Below are 27,440 nucleotides of genomic sequence, written 5' to 3'. Positions count from 1 at the left end.
CAGTTTCGAATTGCAGCTGTCCGCCGGTGCTCTAAAGTGCAGTTTTGAAGGAGTCAAGGGATTCTAGGGGTATGTTTTTGGAAAATGTTATGAAAAACAAAGGAAACAAAAATATATAAATATATGTAATACCCCCAAAACTTTTTGTCCACCACGCACCTACATAATAGGTCCCGAGTAACCTCGCGTCACCATAGGCTCGAGCCAGTATTTGGGAACCAGTGCGGGGCAGTTAAGTTAGTTTAATTCGTTCCACACGGCTCGCCGGAGGAGGAGCCGAGTCACAAAACAAAGAAAACAAAAAGCCCAGCGGTTGCTCCCGGCGAAGAAAAACAAACGCACCCTTTTTTGTGCGTGTGTGTGTTTTATTTTGTCGCATGTTTGGTGACGTCCCAAATTATCGACTTGTTCTCCTCCAACAAGGGCCGAGGCCTTTACACAGTACAAACTAAACTACCAGGGACTTTTGTTTTCCACCTTTTCTTTTGGTATTCCGTTAACGTTTAACCGTCAACGGTCCAAGCTTCTTGGGTTTTGTGGCTGTTTTCTTCCAGGCCGCCATGGACCGATGAAAGCTCTCCGTTCCGTGGAGGAAGGAGGCGATAATATAACCCTTAAAACAAGTATTGGTTGGGGGGGAACAACACTAGCCTAGCCAGCTAGCCGTGTTAGCATCGAGCTATCTCTCCTCTCCTAGCCGAGGGAAGTGCCGAGGAAGCCCGAGGAAAACAAAATGACATCTCGGAGGTAAGAGAGGAGAGCGAGGAAACCTGGAAAACAAACGATGTGTGATGATCATTAACCATACATATGCATGGATCATTGACGTTACGCGGGTCAGATTCGGTGGTTTCTTTCATTGTGGTCAACGTGCAAGAGAAACGCCTCCTGGGGTTTATTTATTTATGCACAATTAAAGAAAGCACATCGGGGTCATTACTAACACGTTACACGTCACCAAGAGTCTTCTTGTGAACTAACTGAGTTCTGATCGTGTTTCATTATATAATATACGTGGTGTGTAAGTGTAACGGATAATAGCACCAATCTCTAATGTGCGATTAATTAAGCAATTCGGCGTATCCACTATCCACACAGCAGCAAAGCGAGGTGGTAACGTTGGTTAAGCTTTAACTGTCTGTGACCACCACTACTGTTGACCCGTCTTAACTGTCACTTTACTCACTTGTATGCAATGGATGCTCATTGCAGATGTGTTTTGTATTGTTATGATCAGCACTGTAGCACATTATGCCAAAACAAGGCAAATGGATACATTCAACACAACACTGAGAGTAGTTAGTAGTTACTGAGCCTTCACGGCCCCTTTGGAACTTGATTGATTGTTTGATCGAACATTGTATTCACAGTTTGTAAAATGGGTACAGTACAGTTCAACGAAAGTACAGGTCAATACAAAATCTGCTACGAGGATAAAACCAGACTAAGCATTTGTTTACATCAGGGTCTTCCATAAGTTCCATTTTAACATTTTAATTCATCCGAACATTTTAAAAACGTACAATATACACTTCTATGCAAAAAGAAAGGGGGTGGGGGGAGACTATCTTTTTTTTTTTTACATAGGCCAGTTTCGATTGGCATCTGCCTGTAAGGAGTCTAGGGATTCACATTTCTTAACGGCTGTTGGTAGGGTGTTCTACATTTTAGTGGTATAGGAGCTAAATAAATGTAACCCCTTGTTGGAGCCGAATCTAGGTTGTACGTGGTTTGTGGAACTCCCTGGTGTTGTGATCATGGACTTTGTTGACATTAAGGAAGTATTTTGACAGGTACATGGGTATCTTTTAGAGGTGTAGTGAATTGTAGAGCAGTGGTTCCCAAAGTGCGGTCCGGGGACCCCCAGGGAGTTCCAGGGGGTCCCCAGCTAAATGATAGTTTGGAACCAAATGGACCGTTACAGGTCTGTAACTCAGAGAGTGTACAAATGGAACCACATGGACCCGTTGTTTGTACACTCTCAGAGTTAAAATTAACATTGATTTGACAGAGATTTAAATGGGGGACCGAAGACTAATGCATGTCAAACTGCGGGCCCTTGAAATTAAACGGGAATTGTTCTGGGAATTAGGCCAAGTGGAAGCCTGACTAGTAGGGATGCTCAGATCAAGTTTTTTGGGACCGATCACCGGTTTCCAAAATTATAATATGTAAAAACCCACGTCAAAATTGTTCCTGTGTGTGTGTGTGTGTGGGGAGGAAGAGGAGAATGTCTATGCCGTCACAATTACAAAAAAATACAAAGATGCAAAATTATATTATACTATATATATATATGTATGTGTATATATATATATATGTGTGTGTAAGACTTTTATACCACTTAAGTGGTATAAAAGATCGTTTTCTCCAAATTGTAGATCACCGATCGAGTCATTTGGAGGTCGATCGGTGGCCGATTGATCGGAGCATCTCTACTGACTAGTTTGTTTTGGATGTCTGGAACTGTGTTTTAAGGGCCTTTAAGGTGCTGTGACTGTGGTACCATGAGGTGCATGCATAGTCGAAGAAACCTTGAATGAGGGCTCCTGTTAGGGTCTTCAAAGTATTTTTGCTGACCAGTGAGGAGATAATGTTCTTTGGTTGACCTTTTTGATTACATTGGTAGCCATTTTATCACAGGAAAGATTTGCCTCCAGGATAGAACCTAAGTAGGTGATTTCATCTTTTCTTGTGATGATAATGTCACCCACTTTAACTGAGAAGTCGTCAGCCTTGCTGAGATTTATATTCTATCCAAAGAGAATGGATTCAGTTTTTCCCAGGTGTAATGAGAGTTTGTTATCAGCGATCTAAGTGCAGATTCTACCGAGTTCAGAGATAAGGGCCTTTTCAACCTGCAATTTCTCCCTGTTTGAGACCAGCAGGGCTGAGTCATCCGTGAACAGGAACAAATTGCAGTCACAAGCTGATGTCATGTCATTTACATATATTAGCAACAGTGATGTCCCTAGTATGCTTCCTTGTGGAACGCCACAGCTCATTGGGATGGGGGAGACAGTGTTCCGTTCAACTCCACCACCTTTTCTCTCCCCTCCAGGTAGGATTGCATCCAGCTCACTGATGTGCTATCAAAACAAATTGCTTTTAGCTTATTAATCAGTATGGAGTGGTTTAAAGCCTTTTTGGAGGTCCAGCATGACCATGTCACAGTATTTGCCAGCATCCACTTTGTGTTTGATGTGGTCGCTCAAATAGAGAGGCCATGTGTCAGTGGAATGGGATGTTCTGAAGCCATATTGGAATTTGGAATTCATACATTCGTTTTTGTATAGACTATTTTTCGAGATGATGTTAAGAATAGAAATAGAGCGGTAATTGCCGGCGTCTAATTTGCTGCCTTTCTTGTGCGGGGGGGGGGGGGGCAAGTTTGAAATCTTGAGGGACCTGTCTCTGTTTGATGGAGAGGTTTATTATGTGGGTGATGATTGGAGCAATGGAGATGACTGAGTCTGAGAAATTTGGAGGGGATATTGTCATGGCCAGTGGCCTTGTTTGGTTGCAGCCGGTTTTTTGAGGACCTCATCAGTTTAAAACCATCTTTGCATACACCTAGGTTTTGGTAGAAAGCTTGGATGTGCTGTGCTCTACACCAGAACGCCAGAGTCGAGGCTGTGTTCGTAAAGAAGTAATTGGACACATCAGGTTTGTCAATCGATTTGATGTTAATGTTAATATCAAAGGCAATTTACAATTTAGGCATATATAGAGAGAGAGATGCACACATTTATTGATTTTTCCAAAATGGCAGATCTAAAAGCTCTCAATCATTTAGCTGGGGGGCACCTGGACCCCTCTCAAGGACCACTGCATGGTGGTCCCTTGATCACTGGTTGAAAACCAGTGGTCATAGGGGAACAATCTACATGATGTGAGGTAATCCAACATAGGGAGGAGGAGGGAAAAAACTGGAAAGTGTTGGCAGGCCAGGTCTTGTTCAACAGTCTGATGATGGTAGCTGTTCACATATCTGGTGGTCCAGGGGTTGACACTCTATCCCCCCACACGGTTGAGGTAGATGACCGCCCACCCTAGAGTCTGGGTCTGCTTGGCGCTTCTTCCAGTTAAGTGGAGGTTTTCATTACCCCCTTCGCAATATTGCTTGTTCAGGGTCTGTCGGGTCTACATGTAAAGTGTCAAATCACTTGCTGTGATTTGACACTTTAATTGAATTGAATTGTAAGGCAAGTACAGGTCATGTTCTACTTGCCCAGAGGAAATGATAGGTAAAATGTATTTATAATTACGGTTCAATTTAACCCTTTTTCCTTTTTTTTTTAACATTCTGGGCCTAAAAACATTTCATACCTAATTTTTGATGCCAAACATGCATAGCTATGAATGGCTATGTGTTGACATAGTCAACTTGTTTTAAATTTTTATGTGTCGCAACATTGAAAAAGTGTTGTAGATCAGTTACAGTATTTCCGTATCAAAATAATGAATGACAGTAATTTCTTTGTATATTTCCGTTATTTGTCATATCTGCACTGCAAAGGTTTTGATTACAGAAATTGATGACAGCCCTAATTACAGCGATGCCCCGGTACTAATTATGCATTATGTCCCAGTCAGACACACTAACCCTAACATGGTGTTCGTCTCTGTTAGGTGGTTCCATCCCAACATCACAGGCGTGGAAGCGGAGAACCTGCTGTTGACTCGTGGAGTGGATGGAAGCTTCTTGGCCCGGCCCAGTAAGAGTAACCCTGGGGACTTCACCTTGTCTGTACGGTGAGTGTTTGGAATGTCTCTCTGTGGATCCCACCGCAGCACTAGGCAAACCCCCACTATGTAGTCGCTGTTATTGACTAAGGTTGTGCGATATTTCGGTTTCGCGGTTTAATACGGTTTAATGATTTCATTAAGGTTTCGTCCGTCAAAACCGGCAAACCGTTTCACCTGACATGAGCTGGGTGGCCGTGATTATTGTTTACGGAAGCAGTAGAGAATGGCAGCATCGCATGATCCATCCGTCCGTCTGCGTCTGACTAAATTCTTGTGCCAGTTGCCGACTTGCCTCACCCCCGCCCGCCTCCCCCTAACGTGCGTGCACCATGACAGGCAACGCGGAAGCCAAGTGAGCGCTAAATAATAAGCTAGCCGTGTGTGTGTGTGTGTGTGTGCGCTGTATGGTTTACGTCAAGTCACAAAATCACTTGTTGCTATGTGGATCGCTATGACACAGAGCTATGCTCGGACAGTCACAGAACAGATTCGTTGCAGCTCAGCATTGCAAAAACAGCAACTGGCCCACTCTGTCAGGACTCAGGCATTAACTAAACTCAGTTGATCATGCTGAAATAATCTGATGCGAGACGCCTCCACTTCCAATCTAGAATTAATTATACGTCGCCATACTGCGGAGCGCGTGCAGCAAATAGCCGATCTACAAGCTTACAGTGCGTCGTCGCGCATTGTTTATGGATGCGTTCATGACTCGTTTCTGTCACATCATAAGATACTACGGTAATGTAATGGGTAAAATAATCAATGAGATCAACTCGGAGCAGGCAGCCAGGCAACGCTGTTTGCCTGAGCCTGGGAGCTCACTACACTACAGTAGGCAGAACATGACAGGCGAACATGACTGATGATACATTACAATAGCGAAAGGGGCCATCTTGTGGCGATAGACTGTAATAGCAGTCTCTGATTAACAAAATGAAATAATGCGAACGCATGGCCACGTTCAAATTAATTAGACGGTAAAACCGAAAAACAGGGTATTTTGGCAATAGTAAACCGGGGTTTTAAAATGTCTCAAACCGTCCAACCTTATTATTGACAGTTCCTGTTTTTGCAACTATGCTTATAAAACCTAACCGATGTGTAACCCTAACCTCAGTAAAACTATACCGGCCCGGTAGCAAATCAGACGTGTTTATCCTAAAGCTGTGGTGGGATTCATTATCGCGCCTCTCTGTCTGTTTGTCCACAGTCAGTAATAATTATAAAAAACACGAAACAGTGAGTCTTTTGAATAAAATTCCATTTAGTCTAGTTTTAGTCGACTGAATGTCATAATAGTTTAGGTGACAGTACATCTAAAGTTGATTTGGTTGACAAATATGTATGTTGGTGGGCGTAATGGTGTCATAATGACAGATTTTACACTTGGTTGCATGCTGAAAATTGCCGATCTAGCTTGTAGATCTGCCATTTTCAGAGCGCAACACCGGAGCGACACAACGTATTTTTGTTCTACTGGATCTCTTCTCCAATCTCCACTAGTCCCTCCCTAACATTTTAGTCTAGTTTGTATTCGTTGACGAAATTGTCAGTATATTTAGTCATCATAGGTTAGTTTGTCAGTGAAGTCGATGAACATTTTTCACCATGGTTTTAGTCAACAAAATCAACACTTGCAGGAAGCCTATGCATACTGTATAGTCTGCCACTGTCATTTCATAAGGGTCAAGTTTTTTTGTTACAGACTTGCATGAGAGTCAAATTATTTTGTTCTGGTTCCTCAGACGTAGCAGCAATAATAGTAAAATTATCAATAACAAGGAAATTGTATAGAGTGTATAAAAAAAGAATAATCAAAGAATAGCAGCAGAATGAAGAGAAAGAGGACAGTTTGTATTGGTCCTAGCGCAGGGGTATTCAATTAGATTAGGCCGGGGGCCACAACTGTAGAATGATTGTGTGGGGTGGGGGGGGCGCACAGTGTGCGCGCGAAGCGCGGAAATTTGTGGGTTCTCAAAATGCTTTTTGTGCTCAAACACGAAGATTTATGTATATTTCCGCACAGTAATGAGCAGGATAATATGTCTATACAGGTATATGCCACCTTAGAATAGATGTAGGCCTAAACCTATTTGACAGTGCATAAACAGCATTGCTTTGACATTAACGACCATCAGCTGGACGGACACACACACACACACACACACACAAACACACACACACACACACACACACACACACACACACACTCTGCTGTGGGCAGTTCAGAAACCCGTCCACGACCACCAGTGACATCATCGTTAGGCAGATTGCTTTTTAAACAAGATTTATTTACGTGAGAATAGTTTATCAGACTATAAAGATCAGATTACATAGAGCAGTGATTCCCAAAGTGGGGTTCGGGGTCCGGGGACCCCCAGCGTCCTTGAGGCAGTTCCAGGGGGTCCCCAGGGAAATGGTTTGGAACCAAATGGACCCTTATGGGTCTGTAACTCTGAGAGTGTACAAATGGAACCAAATGGACCTGGAACAGGATTTATTATTGTGAGAATGATGGCTTCCATTTTCGCATTGCAACTTTTCAGGACTAGAAAGCCTGCAGTTTATATTAGCTTGGATTCTCCATTGATGTCACTGTTGGGTGGGTTTCTGAACTGCCCACAGCCCTCCTATGTGACACAGACCGAGTAGAAAAAAACGTGTCATTTTATCATGATTATTAGTGAGGACCTATATATGAAGATAGGTTGAAAAGTGGTCCTTTAATGATTACGTCATTATGGTAATCTCACAATTAATATCGCACACACCATACCTGTAACTTTTATTATCCCTCTTATTATTCTCAAAAAAAAAAAAATCTTCCAGGGGCCACACGGGCCGCCATTTGAATATCCCTGTCCTAGCGCTTAACCCATTATGACCAGAGACCATGTTTCTAGGTGCCCTGACTAGTGGTTCTCAAACTTTTTCATGTCCAACCAGGACCCCCAAAATGATATGTATTTGGCTTTGAACCATCTCAAAATACTTCGTTCCAGGGACCCCCCAGAAGCCAAGATTTGAGTTCAAAACATAGCAGATTTACAAGCTCGTAGCACGGCTCTCGGTGCTGCGCTGTGAGCTTGTTTATGTGCTATTTCTCAGTAGCTAAAGTATAAAATAATGGTTAAAGTAGTTAAAAGCTAAAGTGACACAGATGCGTTCCAGGTCTTAATGGCTTAAGGTCCTTGAAGGTGCTGCTGTGTGCAAGGTTCTTATTCCCATGTTATAAACGTCTAAATGGTGGTTGTGTTCTTTTCACTGTTTTACAGGCGTAATGGAGCAGTCACACACATTAAGATCCAGAACACGGGAGACTACTATGACCTTTATGGCGGGGAGAAGTTTGCCACGCTGGCCGAACTGGTCCAGTATTACATGGAGCACCATGGGCAACTCAAAGAGAAAAACGGAGACGTCATCGAGCTCAAGTATCCCCTAAATTGTGCAGACCCCACTTCAGAGCGGTGAGCTTATAAATGTGGAATCTTCCTTTGCTTGAATATTATGGTTAGAGATGATTCTCATTTAGCATTAAGTGTGCGTTCGGATATGCGCACCGGGAGCGCGCTCACTAGTTTGTATTGCACAGTGTGCTTGGTGTGCTATATCTTTCTGAATGCACCCATAGAGGCACCTGGGTGTCATCCTTAACAGCTTCATAAATTAAAGTTTGTGTTTTCCCAGTAGAAGGTGTATAGGCAAATATTTGGGATTTGTTTCTAGGTGTATTGGTAGCCTGGTTTCCAGCCTGATTCGCTGCATTCCGTGATTTGTTTTGTCACTTTGCTACTCAGTCTGGCCAGCCTCCTGTTTGACTCGTATTTCATAAAGTCACCTGTTACGTAGCCACGTTGTTGCTGATACTTCATCAGCCAGCGCTACTCTGTCCATGCTTTTCTCACTGTTGAAAACAATTGCGCCAGTTTGAGACTCGAGAGTAAAAACTACGGTAAAAAAGAAAACTCTAATTTGATTCAGTAGTACAAAAAAACGGATGGCTGCAGGGGGAGAGAGAGAGGGGGGAGGTAGAGCAAGGATGGAGCTCGAGGAAGCGTTCCGTGCTCAGTGCAATTCGAGGAAAGACCCGCTGTGATTGGCCAGTCGAAGACCCACAATTCATTTTCAGGGCAAGACCCCATTTGAAAAGGATGCCCAGTTTCACATGCATAGGCTACTGACCCCCATTTAATGCCATTTATATCTGGGATCGCCTAAAAAAAAATATATATATTTATTTTTATTTATTTTTAATTCTTCCAGGGGCCACAAGGGGGCGCTCCGCGGGCCGAAAATGCCCGCTGGCCCTATTGGGGAACCCTGCTGTACATACATACATTCTGTACATGCATGCATGCATACATACATGCACAAAATAATTCGCATTGTGCTCATTTGCATTTGTGGCAGTGGAATTCTCTAAATTGTAATACTAAACATAGCAGAAATGAAGTCCGCATACCAGCTCTGACAGTGTGATAATACATTTCCGGAAACGGTTCCAAAATGTGATGGGTTCCTCAGTGTTAGCTTGGCTTCCGTTCCTCCGGATTCCAACCCAACCCCTAATCGATGATAACATTTGTTTTGGTTTGTCAGATGGTTCCACGGGCACCTATCGGGCAGGGAGGCCGAGAAGCTCCTGACGGAGAAAGGGAAGAACGGGAGCTTCCTGGTGAGAGAGAGCCAGAGCCACCCTGGGGATTTCGTCCTTTCCGTCCGCACCGGGGACGACAAGACGGACAGCAGCGACAACAAGCCCAAAGTCACCCACGTCATGATCCGATGCCAGGTGAGAACACCTGCTCTGCTCCCAAGGCTCGTCGTCTTCCCCTCTCTTTGTCTTTTCCTTTCTCCATGTTTTCTTTTTTCTTTGTTTTTTCCCCCCTCACAGAATATTCAAAATGGTCTTAAAGTGCTAACTGCTAATGTTATTAACATGTGTATCATTAATGTAACGATTGTTTAGAAACATTTCAATTGCAATGATGACATTTTTAGACTTGACATTTATTAAAATGTTGTTAATCAGTCATATAAAAAGAGGGGACATATACCATGTCTTTAATGTCGACTTTGTCACATTAAGAGCTGATGTTTTCCATTTAATATATGTATTAAATATTCCGAAGACAACCGTTTTTATTATTACCTTTGCTCGTTGCTTACAGTATGTGTTGTTGTTGTTCAGCCTGACTTGAAGTACGATGTGGGTGGAGGGGAGAAGTTTGACTCTCTCACTGACCTGGTGGAACACTACAAGAAGAACCCCATGGTGGAGACGCTGGGCACAGTGCTTCAGCTCAAACAGGTAACCACCAACATCCCTTCACAGTTCACACATTCATACTGTAGGGGTGGGTGCACCCACCAATTATTCATGTTCAGGGAGTTTATTAGTTTTTCATGGATTAAAGTTCTCAGTCGCCACCATAATATGGTTACATAACAATATTATTGCTATGTTGCCCCTACGCCAAGACAATGCTAAGACAAAGTAATATCTCCTGATTGTAATAGCTTTACTGATTTCTGTCCTCAGCCTCTAAACACAACTCGAATTAACGCCGCAGAGATTGAAAGCAGAGTACGGGAGCTGAGTAAACTTGCGGAGGCCACAGACAAGGTCAAACAGGGCTTCTGGGAAGAGTTTGAGGTAAGATGGCGTTTAAGACCTAGTGTGTAATAGGTAAAGTTTCCCACAAGATTGCTCACTTTTTGACCACTGTCAAGTGGATATGATTAAGATATTCACATGTACTAGTATGTCTAATAAATACCTAAATTGCCTAATAGAAATGTTGTTATAAACCATACGGAGAGCAACACTGCCTGCGTACTCACTTGGATCAGCAATGTTTCTATGCCTTAAACAAAATTCAACTCTGGCGGAGGTGCGCGTGAGACAAACATGAACAGTGTTTTTAGTGTGAACGGTTTGAGTGTCCTGTCTTGTCTCTCCGGCCATCAACGCCTCCCTGCCTACCTGCTTCCTGCCTCCCTGCCTACCTGCTTCCTGCCTACCTGCTTCCTGCCTCCCTGCCTACCTGCTTCCTGCCTCCCTGCCTACCTGCTTCCTGCCTACCTGCTTCCTGCCTCCCTGCCTACCTGCTTCCTGCCTCCCTGCCTACCTGCTTCCTGCCTCCCTGCCTACCTGCTTCCTGCCTCCCTGCCTACCTGCTTCCTGCTTCCCTGCCTACCTGCTCGCCACACATTGAACATTTATTACTGTACTTTCCAATCGCTTCCTGTGTGAAAAGGCGTTTACAGCCTTCCTGTGTGAAAAGGCGTTTACAGCCTTCCTGTGTGAAAAGGCCTTTACAGCCTTCCTGTGTGAAAAGGCCTTTACAGCGGTAAAGTCCCTGCCCACCACCACGGAGGTTGTGGGTTCAAATCTACCACGGTGCATCCAGCTTTGCTGTCTACACGAACACAATTGGCCCGTGTTCGGTGGTGGGGAGGGTGATGGAGGACTGCTTTTAATATTTTTTTAATTATATTTTTGTAATTTGTAATGCTTTTGTATGATCGATCTTTTGTTTTTCACCCAGACGTTGCAACAACAGGAATGCAAACTGCTCTACAGTCGCAAGGAGGGCCAGAGAGCTGAGAACAAGAACAAGAACAGATACAAGAATATCCTGCCTTGTAAGTAATCACTAGATGGAGATGGTATTATTGTGGTTTGGCATTAGCTTAGACGGCTCGTGTCAAAACAGACGTGAGACGCATTATTTTCAATACACCGGCGGCGTCAGACTCACGTTTACGCATCGCACGGCGCTCCGATGTGCCAATGTTCTATTTCCAGGCGTTGCCGTGCGGTGAAAGTGTACTTTTATTTACTACAACTGTACAAAGTCGGCAGCCGCGCGGCAGAGCGCCACATCCTGTTGGTGCTTATGGGCGGCACTTGACGTGCGTCGATACTGTGCTGCTATGCTGCGCAGCCTATGTGTGTTGGGCTTCAAGCCTTATTTTATGCTTTCAAGCTCACAGTGTGGCTTGTTTATGTCTCTTGTCGGGTGGAAACCTCATACGTCCAAAACTGTTACTTTTCGTGATTCAAAAAAGAAAAATAAGCAAAAATAGCCGATTTCTGTTTGGAGCTTGAAGATCATTATTAGATTATTTATGCTACTTTTGTGTGACAGTGTTGCACTGTAGTATGATGACAAATACAGAAGAAGTGGTATTTGGCCAAAGATATTGTAATATTTGATCTCGTCGCCTAGCCGTATTACAACATGTTATGCTTTTAGTGATCTTTTACTTTCCATCCCCCACAACCCAGACCGATGTGAAATTGAGAAAATAAAATGAAGCCCTTTCTACTGTCTGTCCTAGCTCATGCTATTGAAAAACATACAGCAACTATCAAATGAATGTCTGTACTGTGTGTTTCTACCTCCAGTTGACTACACATGGGTGGTGCTAAATGACGTACTGTGTGTGTTTCTACCTCCAGTTGACTACACATGGGTGGTGCTAAATTATGTACTGTGTGTCTTTGTTTCTATCTCCAGTCGACCACACACGGGTGGTACTAACTGATGGGGACCCCAACGAGCAGGGCGCTGACTACATCAACGCCAACATAATCATGGTCGTACCTGCCATCATGGTAAACATACTTCATGTTTTAGTGGGGTGGTTGTACCTGCAATCATGGTGAACATACTTCATGTTTTAATTCTCTGGATGTACTGTACCTCCCATCATGGTAAACATACTTCATGTTTAGTCGGGTGGTCGTACCTGCAATCATGGTTAACATTCTTCATGTTTAGTGGGTAAACAAACGGACCCAAAATCACTACCTTACAAAGGTTTTTAAAGACCTTTACTTTGCTCGAGAAATGACCATTTTATGTCGTCGTATACGGCCAGTCGGCCATAGTCGAGTAGGCTAACATGTTTGGAAGTTCTAAATTGACATGCTATATTATGTTATGCTGGCTATGGACAACGATGTGCTATTCCAATGCTGGCTTTATTCAATTGCCGTAACATGCATGTCATTCCACATGTCCAATATCCAGGCGGCGGTGCTGCATCTGTCACACACAAAACCTCACAATGGGGCTGCTTCTCAATGCTGGGTTCGTACAGAGGCCATCAGAAGGTCCCCGGTTTGACTCCTGCCTTGCAGGAGTACTTAAAAGTACTCATGCAGAATGTCCCCAAGCTATTTTCAAATGGCCGAAATGTACAGTATATAAGGCTGAAGTGTATATTGTATGTTTTGTAATAATAATCTAAATCTTCAAAGTAACTACTAACTAAAGTTTTCAAATAAATGTAGTGGAATATTTGGATCCGAGATGTAGTGGAGTAGAAGTAAAAGTATTGGAATTTGGAAATATTTATATTTCTAGTAAAGTAAAAAAAAGAAAGACATGTAGTTGACTGACGCTACTGCTGCTTACGGTATTATCACAAGTTCACAGCATAAAGTTATATCATGATTTCGACCTAAATGGCGTTATCAACTAGGATAGGATGATACAGAAAAAAAAGATTAGCCTGATGACAGTCTTGATCCAAGGCTGTTTCTGTATCGCAAATTAGAATGCATTACTTTACCTGGGTTATCTTACATCTTGTAAATGTTTTATACCTTGGTGTTTCATTAGCGAGAGCATGACGAAAATAGGCTACAGCTCGTAGTGATAGTGAAATGCTACGATAAGGAAGCAAGGATTCGGCCGTGATGTCACTGTTATGCAACACGGTAGTATAGCACACCAATTGGCAGTGATGTGACATCACTGACGATTCCTTGGGCATGTGACGGACTTAACTTGTCTCCGATGTTGAGAAGCACCCAGCTGCTGTTAATAACATCATGCAGTGCGTTCTGATTAAAATGATACCCACCCGCGTTTTGTTGCGTTCCGCCCGTCCCCACACCCGTTAACCCGCCTGTTTTCACTGTCAGACTCGGGTATCCGACCTGTTGCAGGACTCTGTAATAAAGGCGCTAGAGTTACACACAGATGAGGCAGATTTTACTCTGAAACGCCCCGCCTTCCATTCCCCCCCAAAACCGGGAGGCATAATCTTCTGTTACTACCTCATGCTGTCACGTCTGAACTCTCTCTAGAAGTGTTTATATTCCAAACAAGATAGTTTGATTGAGTCAGAAATTAAGACAGAACATCGGCGAGTGCCGTAGATTCAGAGATATGAGCAACATTTGCGTGCGTGTGTATGTGCGTGTGTGCGCTTGCAGCCGGAGCTGGAGTCCAAATGCAACACCACTACCAAGATGAAGAAGTCGTACATCGCCACACAGGGCTGCCTACAGAACACCATCAGTGACTTCTGGAGGATGGTCTTCCAGGAGAACTCCAGAGTCATCGTCATGACAACCAAGGAAGTGGAGCGAGGAAAGGTGACCAAAGCCATGAATTGTGGTGGTGATCATTTGTATAATACTAGTCCATACCAATTCAAGGATATGACATACCCAATCCCTACCTCTATCGCCCCCCCTCCCTCTCTCCCCCCACCCCCTTCTCTCTCTCCCCTTTATATAATAATAACGGGTGTCCCTTGTGGCACACCCATTATGCGATGCTCAGCCAATCACAGTGCAGAATGACTTACCTTCCAGGCTTCCAGCCAACAGTTTCTTGTGTCCCCAACCAGAGCAAATGTGTGAAGCACTGGTTTTCTGTGTCCCCGACCAGAGCAAATGTGTGAAGCACTGGTTTTCTGTGTCCCCAACCAGAGCAAATGTGTGAAGTACTGGTTTTCTGTGTCCCCGACCAGAGCAAATGTGTGAAGTACTGGTTTTCTGTGTCCCCGACCAGAGCAAATGTGTGAAGTACTGGTTTTCTGTGTCCCCGACCAGAGCAAATGTGTGAAGTACTGGTTTTCTGTGTCCCCGACCAGAGCAAATGTGTGAAGTACTGGCCGGACATGTCGGCCCTGAAGGAGTATGGGGCGATGCGCGTCCGCAACGTCAGAGAGACGGCCGCGCACGACTACATCCTGAGAGAACTGAAATTGTCCAAGGTTGGACAGGTAAGTACCGGGCGGTAATTCAATTTGATTAAAGTGTCGAATCACAACAAGTCTCAAGACACTTTACATGTAGAGCAGAGACCCAACAGAGATCCCACCCTACCGATTCTGCGACAGTGGTAACGAAAAACATCCCCTTAACTGGAAGAAACGTCAAGCAGACCCAGACTCTAGGTTGGGCGGCCATCTGCCTCGACCGTGTCGGTGGAGAGACAGAGAGGGAGATACAGGCAAATACGTAGTAGTAATAGCAATAGTAATAAATAGAATACTGTAAGATAAGATAATAATATAATATCGTATAACAATGATGTTGGATAATATACAGTGGTATAGTATCAATGAATGAAGTGTCTGGTGCTGGGAGTCTTGTGCAACGCACAGGTCCTGGCGGTACTCCTGGTGAGAGCAGGAGTGGACCTGGTGAGACGTAGGAGGGGCCCGGACAGGAGTCAACCCACAGAGCCTAGTCCCTCCACATACCAGAATTGTACCTCTCAGTCCCGGCATAGTAGTTCCGGAGTGGTCCCAACGGATTATGCAGCCCTGTCTTTCCCTAGTGGTCTGATCGAGGGTAGCTACTGGGACGTAAGTCAGGACTTGACCACCCCGGCTGGGTCACCCGGTTGTACTTTATTGTTACATCTTGTGTACAGGTACATAAGAGTAAAATTTATTTTTGTTTAGGCTTCCTTACAGACGATGCAGCATAGATGCAAGATAGTATAATAATTGGCCTGGCAGGATTACAGATTGTAGATCTTCTATTTCCACTACGTTTTTGAAAGTGTTTGAAACTATATGAACATTTTCCAACATGGAAACGATTATGCAAAGATAATTGCGATTATCTGAAATTATTGTGATCAGATAATTGTGACAGGCCTGTAACAGATGACGTGGTTACGGCCCTTGTGAGCGACCTGTCATAATATCTATGTTTTACTAACATTTCAGGGGAATACGGAGCGAACGGTGTGGCAGTACCACTTCAGGGCGTGGCCTGACCACGGAGTGCCCACGGACCCCGGCGGCGTGTTGGACTTCTTAGAGGAGGTCAACTTGAAACAGGAGGGCATACTGGAAGCTGGGCCTATAGCAGTACACTGCAGGTACACACACAGACACACACACACGCACGCCCAACATGTAGGCTATATACAGTATTATAACCACTAAACTAAAAAACACGGTGAAGCAGCTTTCTGCTTCTATGGGGGCCGACGGCGTGGAACAAACTCCCACTGTACCGTTGACAGGCAGCCTCTGTAGACATTTATAAAGCACAGCTCAAGACCTGCTTATACACTCATGCTTGTAGTTGAACTTTAAAAATCCTCTATTGCATTATTCATTGCTATTATCTTTTGTGTTATGCCTTTTATTTTTTTTCTTTATTGCTCTATAACGCACTTTGAGCTGCATTTCATGTCATGAAAGGTGCTATACAAATACAGTTGTATTATTATAAGAGCACACCATGTATGTTTATTCTTATCGTTTCTATTTCAGTGCTGGAATTGGACGAACAGGAACTTTTATAGTGATTGACATCCTCATTGATGTGATCAGAGAGAAAGGTAGGTAATTATACACACACACAGCTACATATACCTAGCTAATGTATATATTTCTATGCTGCTCAGTGCTCACTAGTGATGCACCGGTTGTGTTGGGCAGACGGTTCAAGGTTTTCAGTGCAATTATCGAGCGGTGGGCGGGGCGGGTTACCTTTTTTTCAACCAAAAAAGGAGGGAAAAAAAGCATTCCGGTACCTGCTCTCCTCCTGCTGAAATCATCAGCTTTTTCATCTCATGCTTATGAAAGGGGGCTCACCCCCCGTCGGAGAAAAGTGTCCTCTCCGTCCTGAACTTCATGTTAAAACAATTTGGCTCTCACCCCTCTGAGGCTCTGAGTCTGAATCTGGCCGTCATCAGAGTAATGAGCGCATCTGCATTAAATCTTTCTTAATAGAGCGCATGGTCGTGCAGGCGTGGAAAGTGTGCACACACAGAATTATAGGGTTTACAAGCTCACAATGCGTCTCGCAGGCGACGTGTTCACCGCATTGTGAGCTTGTAGATCGGCTATTTTGGGTGTGCGGTACCACCGCCGAGCAAAGAAGTCGAAGTAACAATCGAAACTAAAATGAGAACATGACATTAATTTCGAGTGGAGAGCTACACTCACGTACAGTATGTGTATAATACGTTTTATATGTTCATTCGAGGGACTGTCACCTCTCTCTCTCGCAATCAAGCAGAGCAAGCAACTGCTCATTTTACTTTGATATTAACCAGTAATTTGGGCTGCAGGGCAGACTGGTTGGGACTAGTGTTTAAAATGATACTCCTCTAAATCTGGGTAGAAATGTAAAAGAAAAATAAAGGTGCCTCCTCCCCTCTTTCTCTCGAAAGCAGCTGAACTTGCTGTTGAAAAGCCGCTTGTTTTTTTGTTTTTGCGGACCGCGGGGCGGGCGGTTTGTTGATTAATATATTAATTGCGGGGCAGGTTGGTGCGAGGTGGCTCCCATGGCGGGACGGGTGGGTTATGCAAAAAAGCCAGCCCACGCAACACTACTGCTCACACACACCCCTACATATATCTATTTAATTTATGTATCTTTATGCTGCACATGCTTTATGCTTTTCTTTGTTTTAATGTTAATTAAAGGGTGGGAAGCAGGGACATTTCCTTTAAAAAAATAATGATTCATATCTATCAAAACGATTTAGAAAAAAAAAAAAATTTAGGCACAGTTGCAGTTGCAACCATTTCGATGACGTCAAGATGTGAACACAGCTCCGCTTTCACAACGTGCCTTTGCTATGGACAATGTTCAAGTCAAGATTGATTGATTGATATTTTTATTCACAGAATGGGTACAGGTCAATGCAAAAACTAACCCTGACCTCCCATGGGGCAACACACCTAAACCTAACCTTAACGCACACCTCACCACCTTAATCCGGTTGTTTTAACGCACCCCTCACCAACCTTAATCTGGTTGTTTTAACGCACCCCATACCAACCTTAATCCAGTCGGACCTATGCTATGCCTAACCAAAGATAAATAACCCCAATAAAACAGTAACAGTCTGCGATACCATTCTGTATTTTATTCTGCTTTTCGTCACTCGAGCAGCAGACGGAAAACAAAAGTCATGTCATCATTACCATCATCACACATCACGAATCAGGCTGTCACTGCAGTCTGCGTGCTGCACGGCGTAAAGTTTTTCTTTCGCTAACTCTCATTCCATTAAAAAATGAAATGAAAAACATATATATATAGGCTAATAGTCTATCTCTACCTGTCCTGTCCACTATTAATTTAATGTAGTGTCACTGTTGTTCCAGTCACTAGTTACACCCAGAGAACAGGTTAGATACTCAGGATGACACACTGTTTTGTCTCGGCCCTCTCCGACACGGTGGGAGGGATTTTTCAGAGTAGTGGCCACTAGTCTGCTCCTACTTCACACAGCATTGAACAGGCTGTATAGAGCCTTATAGTTGCATTTTCAAATATTTTAACAACTTTGTCATAATTAAACTGAGACAAAGTAGATGCCAGGCTGCGGTGGTACTCTGCCTTTAAACTTGCTTTTACCACTGTTTATATTGCATCTGCATCTTCCAACCTGTAGAATAGAGACACGCCCATTTTAGTTCCCAGTTCAGGGCAAGAAAGTATTTTTGTTGTTCCAGTTCCGAACCAACTTTTAGGGTTTCTGAACCAATTCATTTTCAGTGGAAACACTCTGAACTGGTCCAATATTAGGCGGGGAAAAACAGAGCAGAACCGGTTGAACCCCTGTTGGAAAAGGGGCCTCTGTGTTAATAATGCTGCCAATGCTTTAATTTCCAGACGATGTGTAGGGTTGTCACAATTATTACATAATCGTCTAATCGGAATTATTTGAGGTAATCCCAATCCTGGCTGGCTGTGTCCCTGGCTGTGTCCCTGGGTCCAAGCACGGAAATAGCATATTGTCACCACCAAGTGTCACTGTTGTGCAGCCACACACACACACAGTACAGCACCACTCACTTTAGACGGGTCAGACAGTATAACATTTATCAAAATGCCAGTGATTTAAAAGTGTGTGCGTGTCCGTGTCGTCCTGTCCAGGGGTGGACTGTGACATTGACGTGCCTAAGACCATTCAGATGGTGCGTTCTCAGCGCTCGGGCATGGTGCAGACCGAAGCCCAGTACCGCTTCATCTACATGGCCGTGCAGCACTACATCGAGACGTTACAGAGACGCATAGAGGAGGAACAGGTCAGTAGACGCCAGCTGTTCTCGCTAGGTAACCGGGGGTTACCTATGTACCTATGTTCCCGTCCAAAAGGAACCCCTTTTGGTGTTAGCATTGTGTTATGCTTTAGCTATTGAAAAATAGCAGATCTACAATCTCATACGAACTTGTAGGTCTGCTATTTTTGAAACATTGAAGAACGACTGACATAGAAACATAGCTTTTTCAGAAAACTGTCAGGATGTAGAAGACATTTTTAGAATCTGATCTCAGGTCAAAATGGGTTAAGGTGACTTGATTGATTGACATAAAAAAGGATCTGTCAACTTATACCCACACTTTATTTTCAAGAGTGTTGCACACGTCGGTATCATTACAAAGTTATATTAAACTAAAACAATAATATCCCCCCCCCCCTCCCTATTTCCCATTCCAACTATGTTTGTCTAATATGTACATTTTCACACTATTTTAAGCAATGGGATAATCATTTTTTTGGTGGGTAGATCTTGTTGAGCTGGTCATTTTGAAAGAAGCTCCCAATAGTCCGGCAGCCGCGGTTATGGGGTGCAGGGGTGGGAAATTTGGTATATAGTCTTTTTTATTGGCCTAAAATATTGTCATAAATCCACTTTCTGACCGGCTGTCACTATATTTTTTTATAGGGGTTTCTAAATTGTGACCCTACCATTAACATCCTATGGCAGGCAAAAAATGCACTCCTTGGGCTAAAAATGGCCATAGATGTCATGACAAAATGTGGTATGGGTAGGGTCACAAGAAACCGCTATAAAAAGATTGCCCAATAGTGACAGCCGGTCAGCAAGTGGATTCATGAATGTATGTATATAGACAATATTTTAGGCCAATAAAAAAGACTATATACCAAATTTCCCACTTTAAACAAAAGAAGCCTGTCGACTGCCGGACTACAAGTCAAAAAAGTGTGGCCACCCCTGCTCTCCATAGAGACCTTGATATGAAAAGGTCTGAGCACCACTGGTAGGTTTTTCAGAAAACTGTCAGGATTTGGAATACACGGTCGGATCTTAACGGGTCTGTACAGGTTAATCTACATAGAGACGTTACAGAGACGCATCGAGGAGGCAGCAGGTTAGGGTGCTGCGGCTGCTGCCGCCCATCGACACCACCAAATCTCACTTCATCACATATAATGGGATGCATTGCTGAATCGATTATTTTTTACACCACTAATGCTAGACGATGTGAAAGTCAATGCAACAGTGCCACTGTGACACTTTATTTCTTTACGTGTTTTTCATGGCCATGTCTCTCAACCTTTTTTCTTTTCTCTTCTCTGCCAACAGAAAAGTAAGATCAAAGGGCGTGAATACACCAACATAAAATACTCTTTGTCTGACTTAACTGGAGGAGAACAGAGCCCTCTGCCTCCCTGCACTCCCATCCCCACGCCCACCTGCACAGAGTGAGTATTGTCTAAGCCACACTGTTCATTTAACTCTTAAGTAGGGTTTGTTTCCAACTATCATTTAGCTGGGGGACACCCAGAAAATCCTCCGAGGACCCCTGGGCGTCCCCGGACCCCCGTGTTAAGAACGTGACCTGGGGTACAATTACTACAGTCAGGCAATCAAAATGTTTAGCAGTTACAGACACACAAAGCCATTACATATTCCTTCCGATGCCGGAACCTTTTCATTTGGAAAAATTGAAACTATATGCTTTACTATATGCTTTAGAAACAAAACGCAAACCACTATTTACAAGCCTAAAGTGGACATGGCATCACTGGTTCAGACGTCGGAAGGATTATGTGTTGGTTTTAAATGTTGTCCTTGTGTGTGTGTGTGTGTGTGTGTGTGTGTGTGTGTGTGTGTGCGCGCAGGATGAGAGATGACAGCTCTAGGGTATATGAGAATGTGGGACTGATGCAACAGCAGAAGAGCTATAGATGAGATTCAGCTCTCCACTTTAGCGCTCCGTTCCAGGTAACGACACACATTGGTGCCAAAACTACTCAAATGTTTTACTTAAGTAAAAGTATCAATACTGCAATGTGGAACTACTCCGTTACAAGTGAAAGTCCAGAATTCTAAATGTTCAAAAAGTACAAAGGTATTGGAGTAAAAATGTACTTGAAGTACCAAAAGTACTAATTGTGCAGTTAGTAAGTTTTCAAATGTTTAAAAAGTATTTTGAAAATAGCAGATCTACAAGCTCACAATGCATTCACAATGTGTTCTCTTGGGGTGATATTTTAGACACTGTGTTAATGCTTCTATTGCGTTGATTGGAACAGCTCTTTGTCTCTTTCTCGTAGGGACCTGATACCTGATTAAAAAAAAAAAAGAAAAAAAAATACCAGCTACACCTTGACGCCTGAGACTCGACCATGATGATGAACATGGAACAATAGATGGAAGAGAGAGACCATGACGATGAACATGGAACAATAGATGGAAGAGAGAGAGACCATGACGATGAACATGGAACAATAGATGGAAGAGAGAGAGAGAGAGACCATGACGATGAACATGGAACAATAGATGGAAGAGAGAGAGAGAGAGAGACCAGACAACAGCTAATGGAACAATAGATGGAAGAGAGAGAGACCAGACAACAGCTAATGGAGGACTTAAACATCTTACTTCTTGCTCATTCTACATGGACATTTGCCCTCTAGTTTTATTCTAAAACCACTGTGATTTTAAGAAGAGCCTTTTGAGAAGCCTAACATTGTTTAAACCCATACTAAAAACCTCAAGTTTGGGTTCAGCCAGTCTAAAAAGAACTCGACCCAACAAGGGCTGCAAATTGGACGCGCTCTCCTGAGAAGGAAAATTCAAGCTAACTTTTTGCTCATCTCTCTTTTTTTTTTGTATGTGTTTTGTGTTTATTAACCAAAGGAAAATTATGTAGATCATTTGTTGAAAGTAAACAAAGATCGTCTGGGACCTCCTCGGAGTCGAGAGAGAAAAGGCGGTGCCAAAATCACGAATGGTTTTTTATCCATAGTCTCTCAGCCAAACAACAGACACCTTTTCCCCCGCACCAAGCCTTCTAAAGAATGGGAGACGAGACTTTGCCTGCGGAGAAAAATGGGGTTAATTTCTCAGTGAAAGTCAAAAGTCATTGTGTTATGTAGTGTATTATTGTTACTGGATAAAGCATTATTGGCTTGGTGGTGTATTTCTGTATTCACAGGTAATTTCTAATCCACTGACGCGAAGATATGAATTATTTTTCTTTTCTTTTTCTTTTTTACAGATGAACTGCCTTGAAGAGAAACTAACCCATTCAGGCTATTTGGGAGTATGAATTTAGGTTGTTTTTTTATTTTTATGTGGGGTTAACTTTGTGGCTTTTTGGTGGGGATACTTTGTATGTATTAGTTTACCATTCCTAAGCTCAAGCCTAATGTCCTTAATGCCTGATTTTATACTCGGTCTTGCACTGGCGTCTTGCACCGGAATAAACAACCCAACGACAAGCTTGCAATGCACCGCGCCGTGACGTACTGTGGGCTTGTAGATCTTCAGTGTGAGACGCGACGTGCGACCGGGATTGAATCGTGTGTAAACTCTGCACTTCCTCTGCGGTAGAACGGCTCAAATCCAAGCTTTTGATACACCTGATCAGTAGGGGTCGCTGTCGGGCAGAAACCTTGTATCTCCATATTTAATCTTTGTATGTTTTTTTTTTTTTTTTTTTCATAAATGAATGCTGAGTTTGTAGAATGACTATTCTTGCTATAATCAAAGATTTCCGCCTATATAATGGCATCATGCCCAAAAGAGGAACGCCACGTTGAAGGTGGCCCAAGTCTCGCTGTGTGGGGTTATGTTTTTATAAATACGGTAATATGTAACCAATGAAAAGTATTAACAAGAGCTTGTGACTAAAATACATTGGATCCATTGGAATATAGTTTTTTTTTTTTTTCATTTACTGAAACATAATGGTTTTGGACATAAAGGGTTTCTCCACCCCGACGGCAGCGAACGACATAAGTAGCCATGGCAGTTTTTCTAGTCTGCTTTTTGGCTTGTGTGTCTGGCAGGAAAGGTTTTTCTAGGGCAGTGGTTCTCAAAGTGGGGGTCCAACCGTCCAGGGACCCTGAGGGGTCCTTGAGGAGGGTTCTAAATGGACCCTTGCAGGTTTTGTGCACATTCAGTTATGGGGGGGGGGGGCGTCCTTGAAATTAAGCAAAAGTTTGAGAACCAGTGTTCTGAGGGGTGATGTTTTAAACATTTCTTCCCATTATAGTCCTGCACTTTTATGTAAAAAAAAAAAGGTTACTATGGTGACCTATGAAAATTTCAGGGGGTTGGGCGGGGGCTTGTGTATAGCAGACCTTGGGGCTTTCTCAAGCATGGCTGCCAAAAGATATCATTTTAAGAGGGTTTTTTTTTAATTTAATTGCATAATGTTTTTTCTTGCTTGTTCATTTGCGAGTACAAATGCCTATTTTAAGTACCATTGCCTATTGTGAGTACCACATGTAATTAATTTCACTGTCATTGTTTAAAACGAAATACATTTCTCACACATTTCTGAGCTTCGGCGATATAACTATGACTTGTGCTTGTTATAGAGACCATATATGATAGTTGGCTGGACTCAAGTTTGCCCTTTCAAGCTTTGCATAATATTGTACACACACATACACTTGCACACACCCGTTTTGACCTTACCATTCCATTGCATATAAGTATGTTTTTTGTTTATCAGACACGTGTTTGTTCACACTAAGCCAGTGGTTCTTCAACCTGTGGGCCACGAGGATATTTTAAGTGGGTTCCTCCCAAAAGATGTTGGTACTGTACTGTACGTTTTCTTCAAGAGTTCCCATTTATCACAGCAAAAACATTTTCAAGCATTTACTATATTAATACCAAGCTGAAACGCAATCGATTGGTTGGTCATTAAATTATTGAACGTGCTCTGGAAATGCACGTGGCCCACCCATCTGACCACTTAACACGGCAGCCAATAAGTGCTCAGATGGGCTGCGAACGCTTTCTGAGATTGATCTCAGAGTGGATGGAGAAAAGGTTGAGAACCACTACACTAAGCCATTGAGTCTTTCTTTGCCATACTAAATTAAGCAGTGGTGGAAAAGTAATCAAATGTTTTACTTGCGTACAATACTGCAATGTAGAATACTATAAACTATTGGCATTGCAATGCACTTACAGTAGCCTACCAAAAGTATTCATTATGCAGAATGTCCCATTTCAAGTTTTCAAATGTATAAAATTGCAGATCTACAAGCTTGTAGATCAGCTATTTTCAAAAGGCCCAAATGTATATACGGCTGAAGTGGGTAATTTATGTTTTGTGACAATATTAAAAATCTACAAAGTGACTAGTAGCTAAAGTTTTCAAATAAATGTAGTGGGTAAATACAATATTTAGATCCAAGTGTATAGTGAAGTAGAAGTAAAATTGGAAATCCTATTGTAAATTGGATATACTCAATACAAATACCTCAAAAGTTGACTTATGTACAGTACTAATTTAAGTAAGTTAATGTACTACATAACTTTCCACCACTGAAATTAAGTGCTTATCAAACTGGAAGGATGATGCTCTGGGCTCATCTTGTGTATGTATAGCAGTGAGATTCTTACATTATTCTTTTAAAGAAAAAAAATATTTCTCAATTGCTCACTGTCTTTTGCCTTGAGAAACTGCAATCTTTAAATGTACTGTGTGTATGATCTCAGAAGACAAAGCACCGCCTTCTCTCGAGTCTCGATCCTCTGCAATATGCTTCACTAGTGGAGCAGACGCATCCAACTTCCGTTCCTTGATTTATATACTTTTGAAAACTGCCAGCAAAGCACCACATTGTGAACTTTTGGACTGGCTACATTCAGCATGCTTAAAACTGGTGTTACTGTTGGTGTAGCCTACTAGACTGGCCTAGCCAGCATGCTTTCTGGTCTAGAGGGGCGTGCGCGCAAGGAGCAACCGCTGCAGAATATTGGTTCACCGATCTGAGCCCCCACCCCTGCCACCCTCCGAGGCTCCGTCCCTCCCCTCCCTGGTAGAAATCAGTGGAGGAAAGCGACGCCCCCTCTGCACTGTAGTTCACTAGTCCCACTCCTCTCCTAGACCAGGAAATGTCTCTCGTTCCCCCAGCCTTTCATTTTTTTTGAGCCGAACGCAAACGAAAGTAAAAGCCTGGGTACCAAGGCTACTGTTGGTGCAATCTGAGAACCCATCGCAAAAAATAAAGGAAAAACAGTTTTCCTTTGAATTTTCAACAGTGTCTTGAGAGACTACTGTTGGTGTACTTGGCTCTGTGTATGGGGAGTTCTCTATAGGCACCTGGTTTTGTCGGCGAGTATTCTTTTAGATCATTGGTTCTCAACCTTTTCAGGCCATGACCCCACAAAATAATCATATTTGACCTGGTGGCCCACCTGACCTGGGACCCACCCTGACAAGCACTTGGAATCATAGCAGTTGAGGCCTTACATTTTGTTTGACTCGGTTCCACACATACATATTATGAAAATAGCAGATATAATTAGTATATCGGCTATTTTCATAATGTTTGCCCCTTTCTTATATAATTTGCCAATTTGGCCTAGTTTTGTTGATTACTTTTGATGCAGTAGGCCTAATGGCCTTTTTTCTTTTCTTTTCTTTCATTTCGTTTATTTTTTTGTCTTTTTTCTTTGTCTATTTATAAGGTGATACAAGTCTTTACACTTAACTGTACCCTACAAAAATAATGTGGTGGTCCTGACCCACAGGTTGAGAACCACTGTTTTAGATGAGGTGCCATAATCTTTGGCATTGGCTAGTTGAACTATTTTTAAATGTTTTTCAAAATGGTCAAATATGGCTAATAACGTTATGCATAAGGGGTAAGGTAGGACTAGGACCCGAGGTGTATTTTTTATATTCTTTAACGGGTTGAGAACATCCATTGCAGTGTGTTTGGACTATATGCAGTATTACCCATTTTTATTCTCGTGTGTCTGTCTGTGTCTGTCTCTCCACTTGTATAAGGTCCAATGGAGTGCTTGTGTTTGTTGCAACAACACCATAGCGACCATGAGGATGTTCCTGTCTGGGGGAAATATAACGGCTTTGGGTTTCAGCCACATGGATACTTTGACAGCCTTTATTCTTGTTTTAAACTTTATTTTGTTTTGTTTTCTTCCAGAGACCATGCCACAGCTTTCTTGCCATTTTTATTTTTTTAACCCCACTTGTGTTTGTGTTTATTGTGTAAAAAATGTAGATGCGTAGATGGTGCCTTCTATGCATATACTTATATGTGTATGTGATATAGCTATTCTCTTGTGGGTGGGGGGGAGAATCAGGGCTCCTTCAGCTCTATGCACACAGAATAACTTCCCTTCCTTACCGATGATACTTATTAAGGCTCCATTTAGTGGTACTCAAACCTTTTCATTTTGAGGACCCCCAAACCATCCTGGGTCCATTTGGTTCCATTTGTACACTCTGGATTACACACCCGTACAGGGCCATTTGGAACCCACTCAAGGACACTTTGAGACCCACTGGTGTAGCGCAGAGTGTTTCCAGTCAGCCGACATGCAACAATAGCAGCACCCTGACTCTGTTTGACCACAATGGACCACAGAGCCTTCATTTCCATCATGGGTAACACCTGTGAAGAAAGTAGGGATGGGGCCCTGGAAGTAGGAAGCGTTATTCTGTGTGCTTAGAGCCTATTCTTTGGGGGGGGGGGGGGGGGGGGGGGTGGAGTGCTAAGGACATAGAACCCATAACACTTAACCACTTGGATCCTTCGCAGATAATATTTAGTGTAACCCTATAAGAATGCAGGTCAACTAAATATAGGGCCCTTAAGGATGCGGTCAAATTATACAACTTATAGTATAGGGTTTAAGTGGTTAAATGTGAATTCTGTCATCCTGAATGGGAAAAAAGGAAAAACAGTGATTGCAAACGACTATATTTTTTAACATGTATATTGTACATGGATACCTTGTAGAGGAGAATGTACTCAACTAAACATATCTACTTACCAATAAAATATACTGTATGTATATTATTCCTATGGGTCTGTCTCTGTCACACTGGAGAAAGGACCTTGTTCAAAAAGCTTAAAAAGGTTTGTTGTATTGTGTGACTTTCAATGCAGGTGAACATGTTGACTTCCTCAATAACAATAAATGGCTCACTCATGATGCCTCATTGTATTATGATTTATTTATGGGTTTGGATTTTTCTCTTAACAGATCTTCGTTTTTATTTTTTCTCTCTTTTTTTCTTCTGTCAAACAGTAGTTGCCGGTAATTTCACATAGCAACATTGTTTTGGATTTACTATTTTGCTTTTGTTTACCAAAAAGCCAAGTTTGGAAAGCAAAAGGGCTGTTTAAAAGACTACTTAATTT

General features: G+C 42.8%; 1 protein-coding gene across 3 annotated transcripts; it reads left to right on the top strand.

The window, feature by feature from the left end:
- The first annotated feature begins 336 nt into the window (after positions 1-336).
- On the top strand, positions 337-27,243 carry ptpn11a (protein tyrosine phosphatase non-receptor type 11a). 3 transcript variants are annotated; one of them, XM_083793902.1, is made up of 17 exons: positions 337-747; positions 4,633-4,755; positions 8,028-8,222; positions 9,355-9,547; positions 9,947-10,066; positions 10,298-10,411; positions 11,307-11,403; positions 12,282-12,379; positions 13,991-14,152; positions 14,656-14,787; positions 15,745-15,899; positions 16,300-16,367; positions 18,923-19,074; positions 20,380-20,498; positions 20,919-21,021; positions 21,354-24,457; positions 24,826-27,243. In XM_083793902.1, exons 1-15 carry the CDS (start codon positions 734-736, stop codon positions 20,986-20,988), a joined length of 1,812 nt encoding a protein of 603 aa, XP_083650028.1. In that variant the 5' UTR covers positions 337-733; the 3' UTR covers positions 20,989-21,021; positions 21,354-24,457; positions 24,826-27,243. The 3 variants fall into 3 exon arrangements, with proteins under 3 accessions (XP_083650028.1, XP_083650029.1, XP_083650027.1); XM_083793903.1 differs by having other exon boundaries at positions 24,818-27,243; XM_083793901.1 differs by having other exon boundaries at positions 21,354-24,464.
- The last annotated feature ends 197 nt before the right edge of the window (positions 27,244-27,440 follow it).

This window comes from Protomyctophum parallelum (assembly GCF_964188405.1).
Source record: "Protomyctophum parallelum genome assembly, chromosome: 21".
Lineage (NCBI taxonomy): Eukaryota > Metazoa > Chordata > Actinopteri > Myctophiformes > Myctophidae > Protomyctophum > Protomyctophum parallelum.
This window is presented reverse-complemented; position numbering and strand designations above follow the sequence as displayed.

What these genes read in the sequence shown, in the direction of transcription:
- ptpn11a (XM_083793902.1), top strand. An exon ending in ATACAAGAATATCCTGCCTT is followed by an intron (nt 11,404 to 12,281) that starts GTAAGTAATCAC and finishes TTCTATCTCCAG; the next exon opens with TCGACCACACACGGGTGGTA. An exon ending in TGGTCGTACCTGCCATCATG is followed by an intron (nt 12,380 to 13,990) that starts GTAAACATACTT and finishes GTGCGCTTGCAG; the next exon opens with CCGGAGCTGGAGTCCAAATG.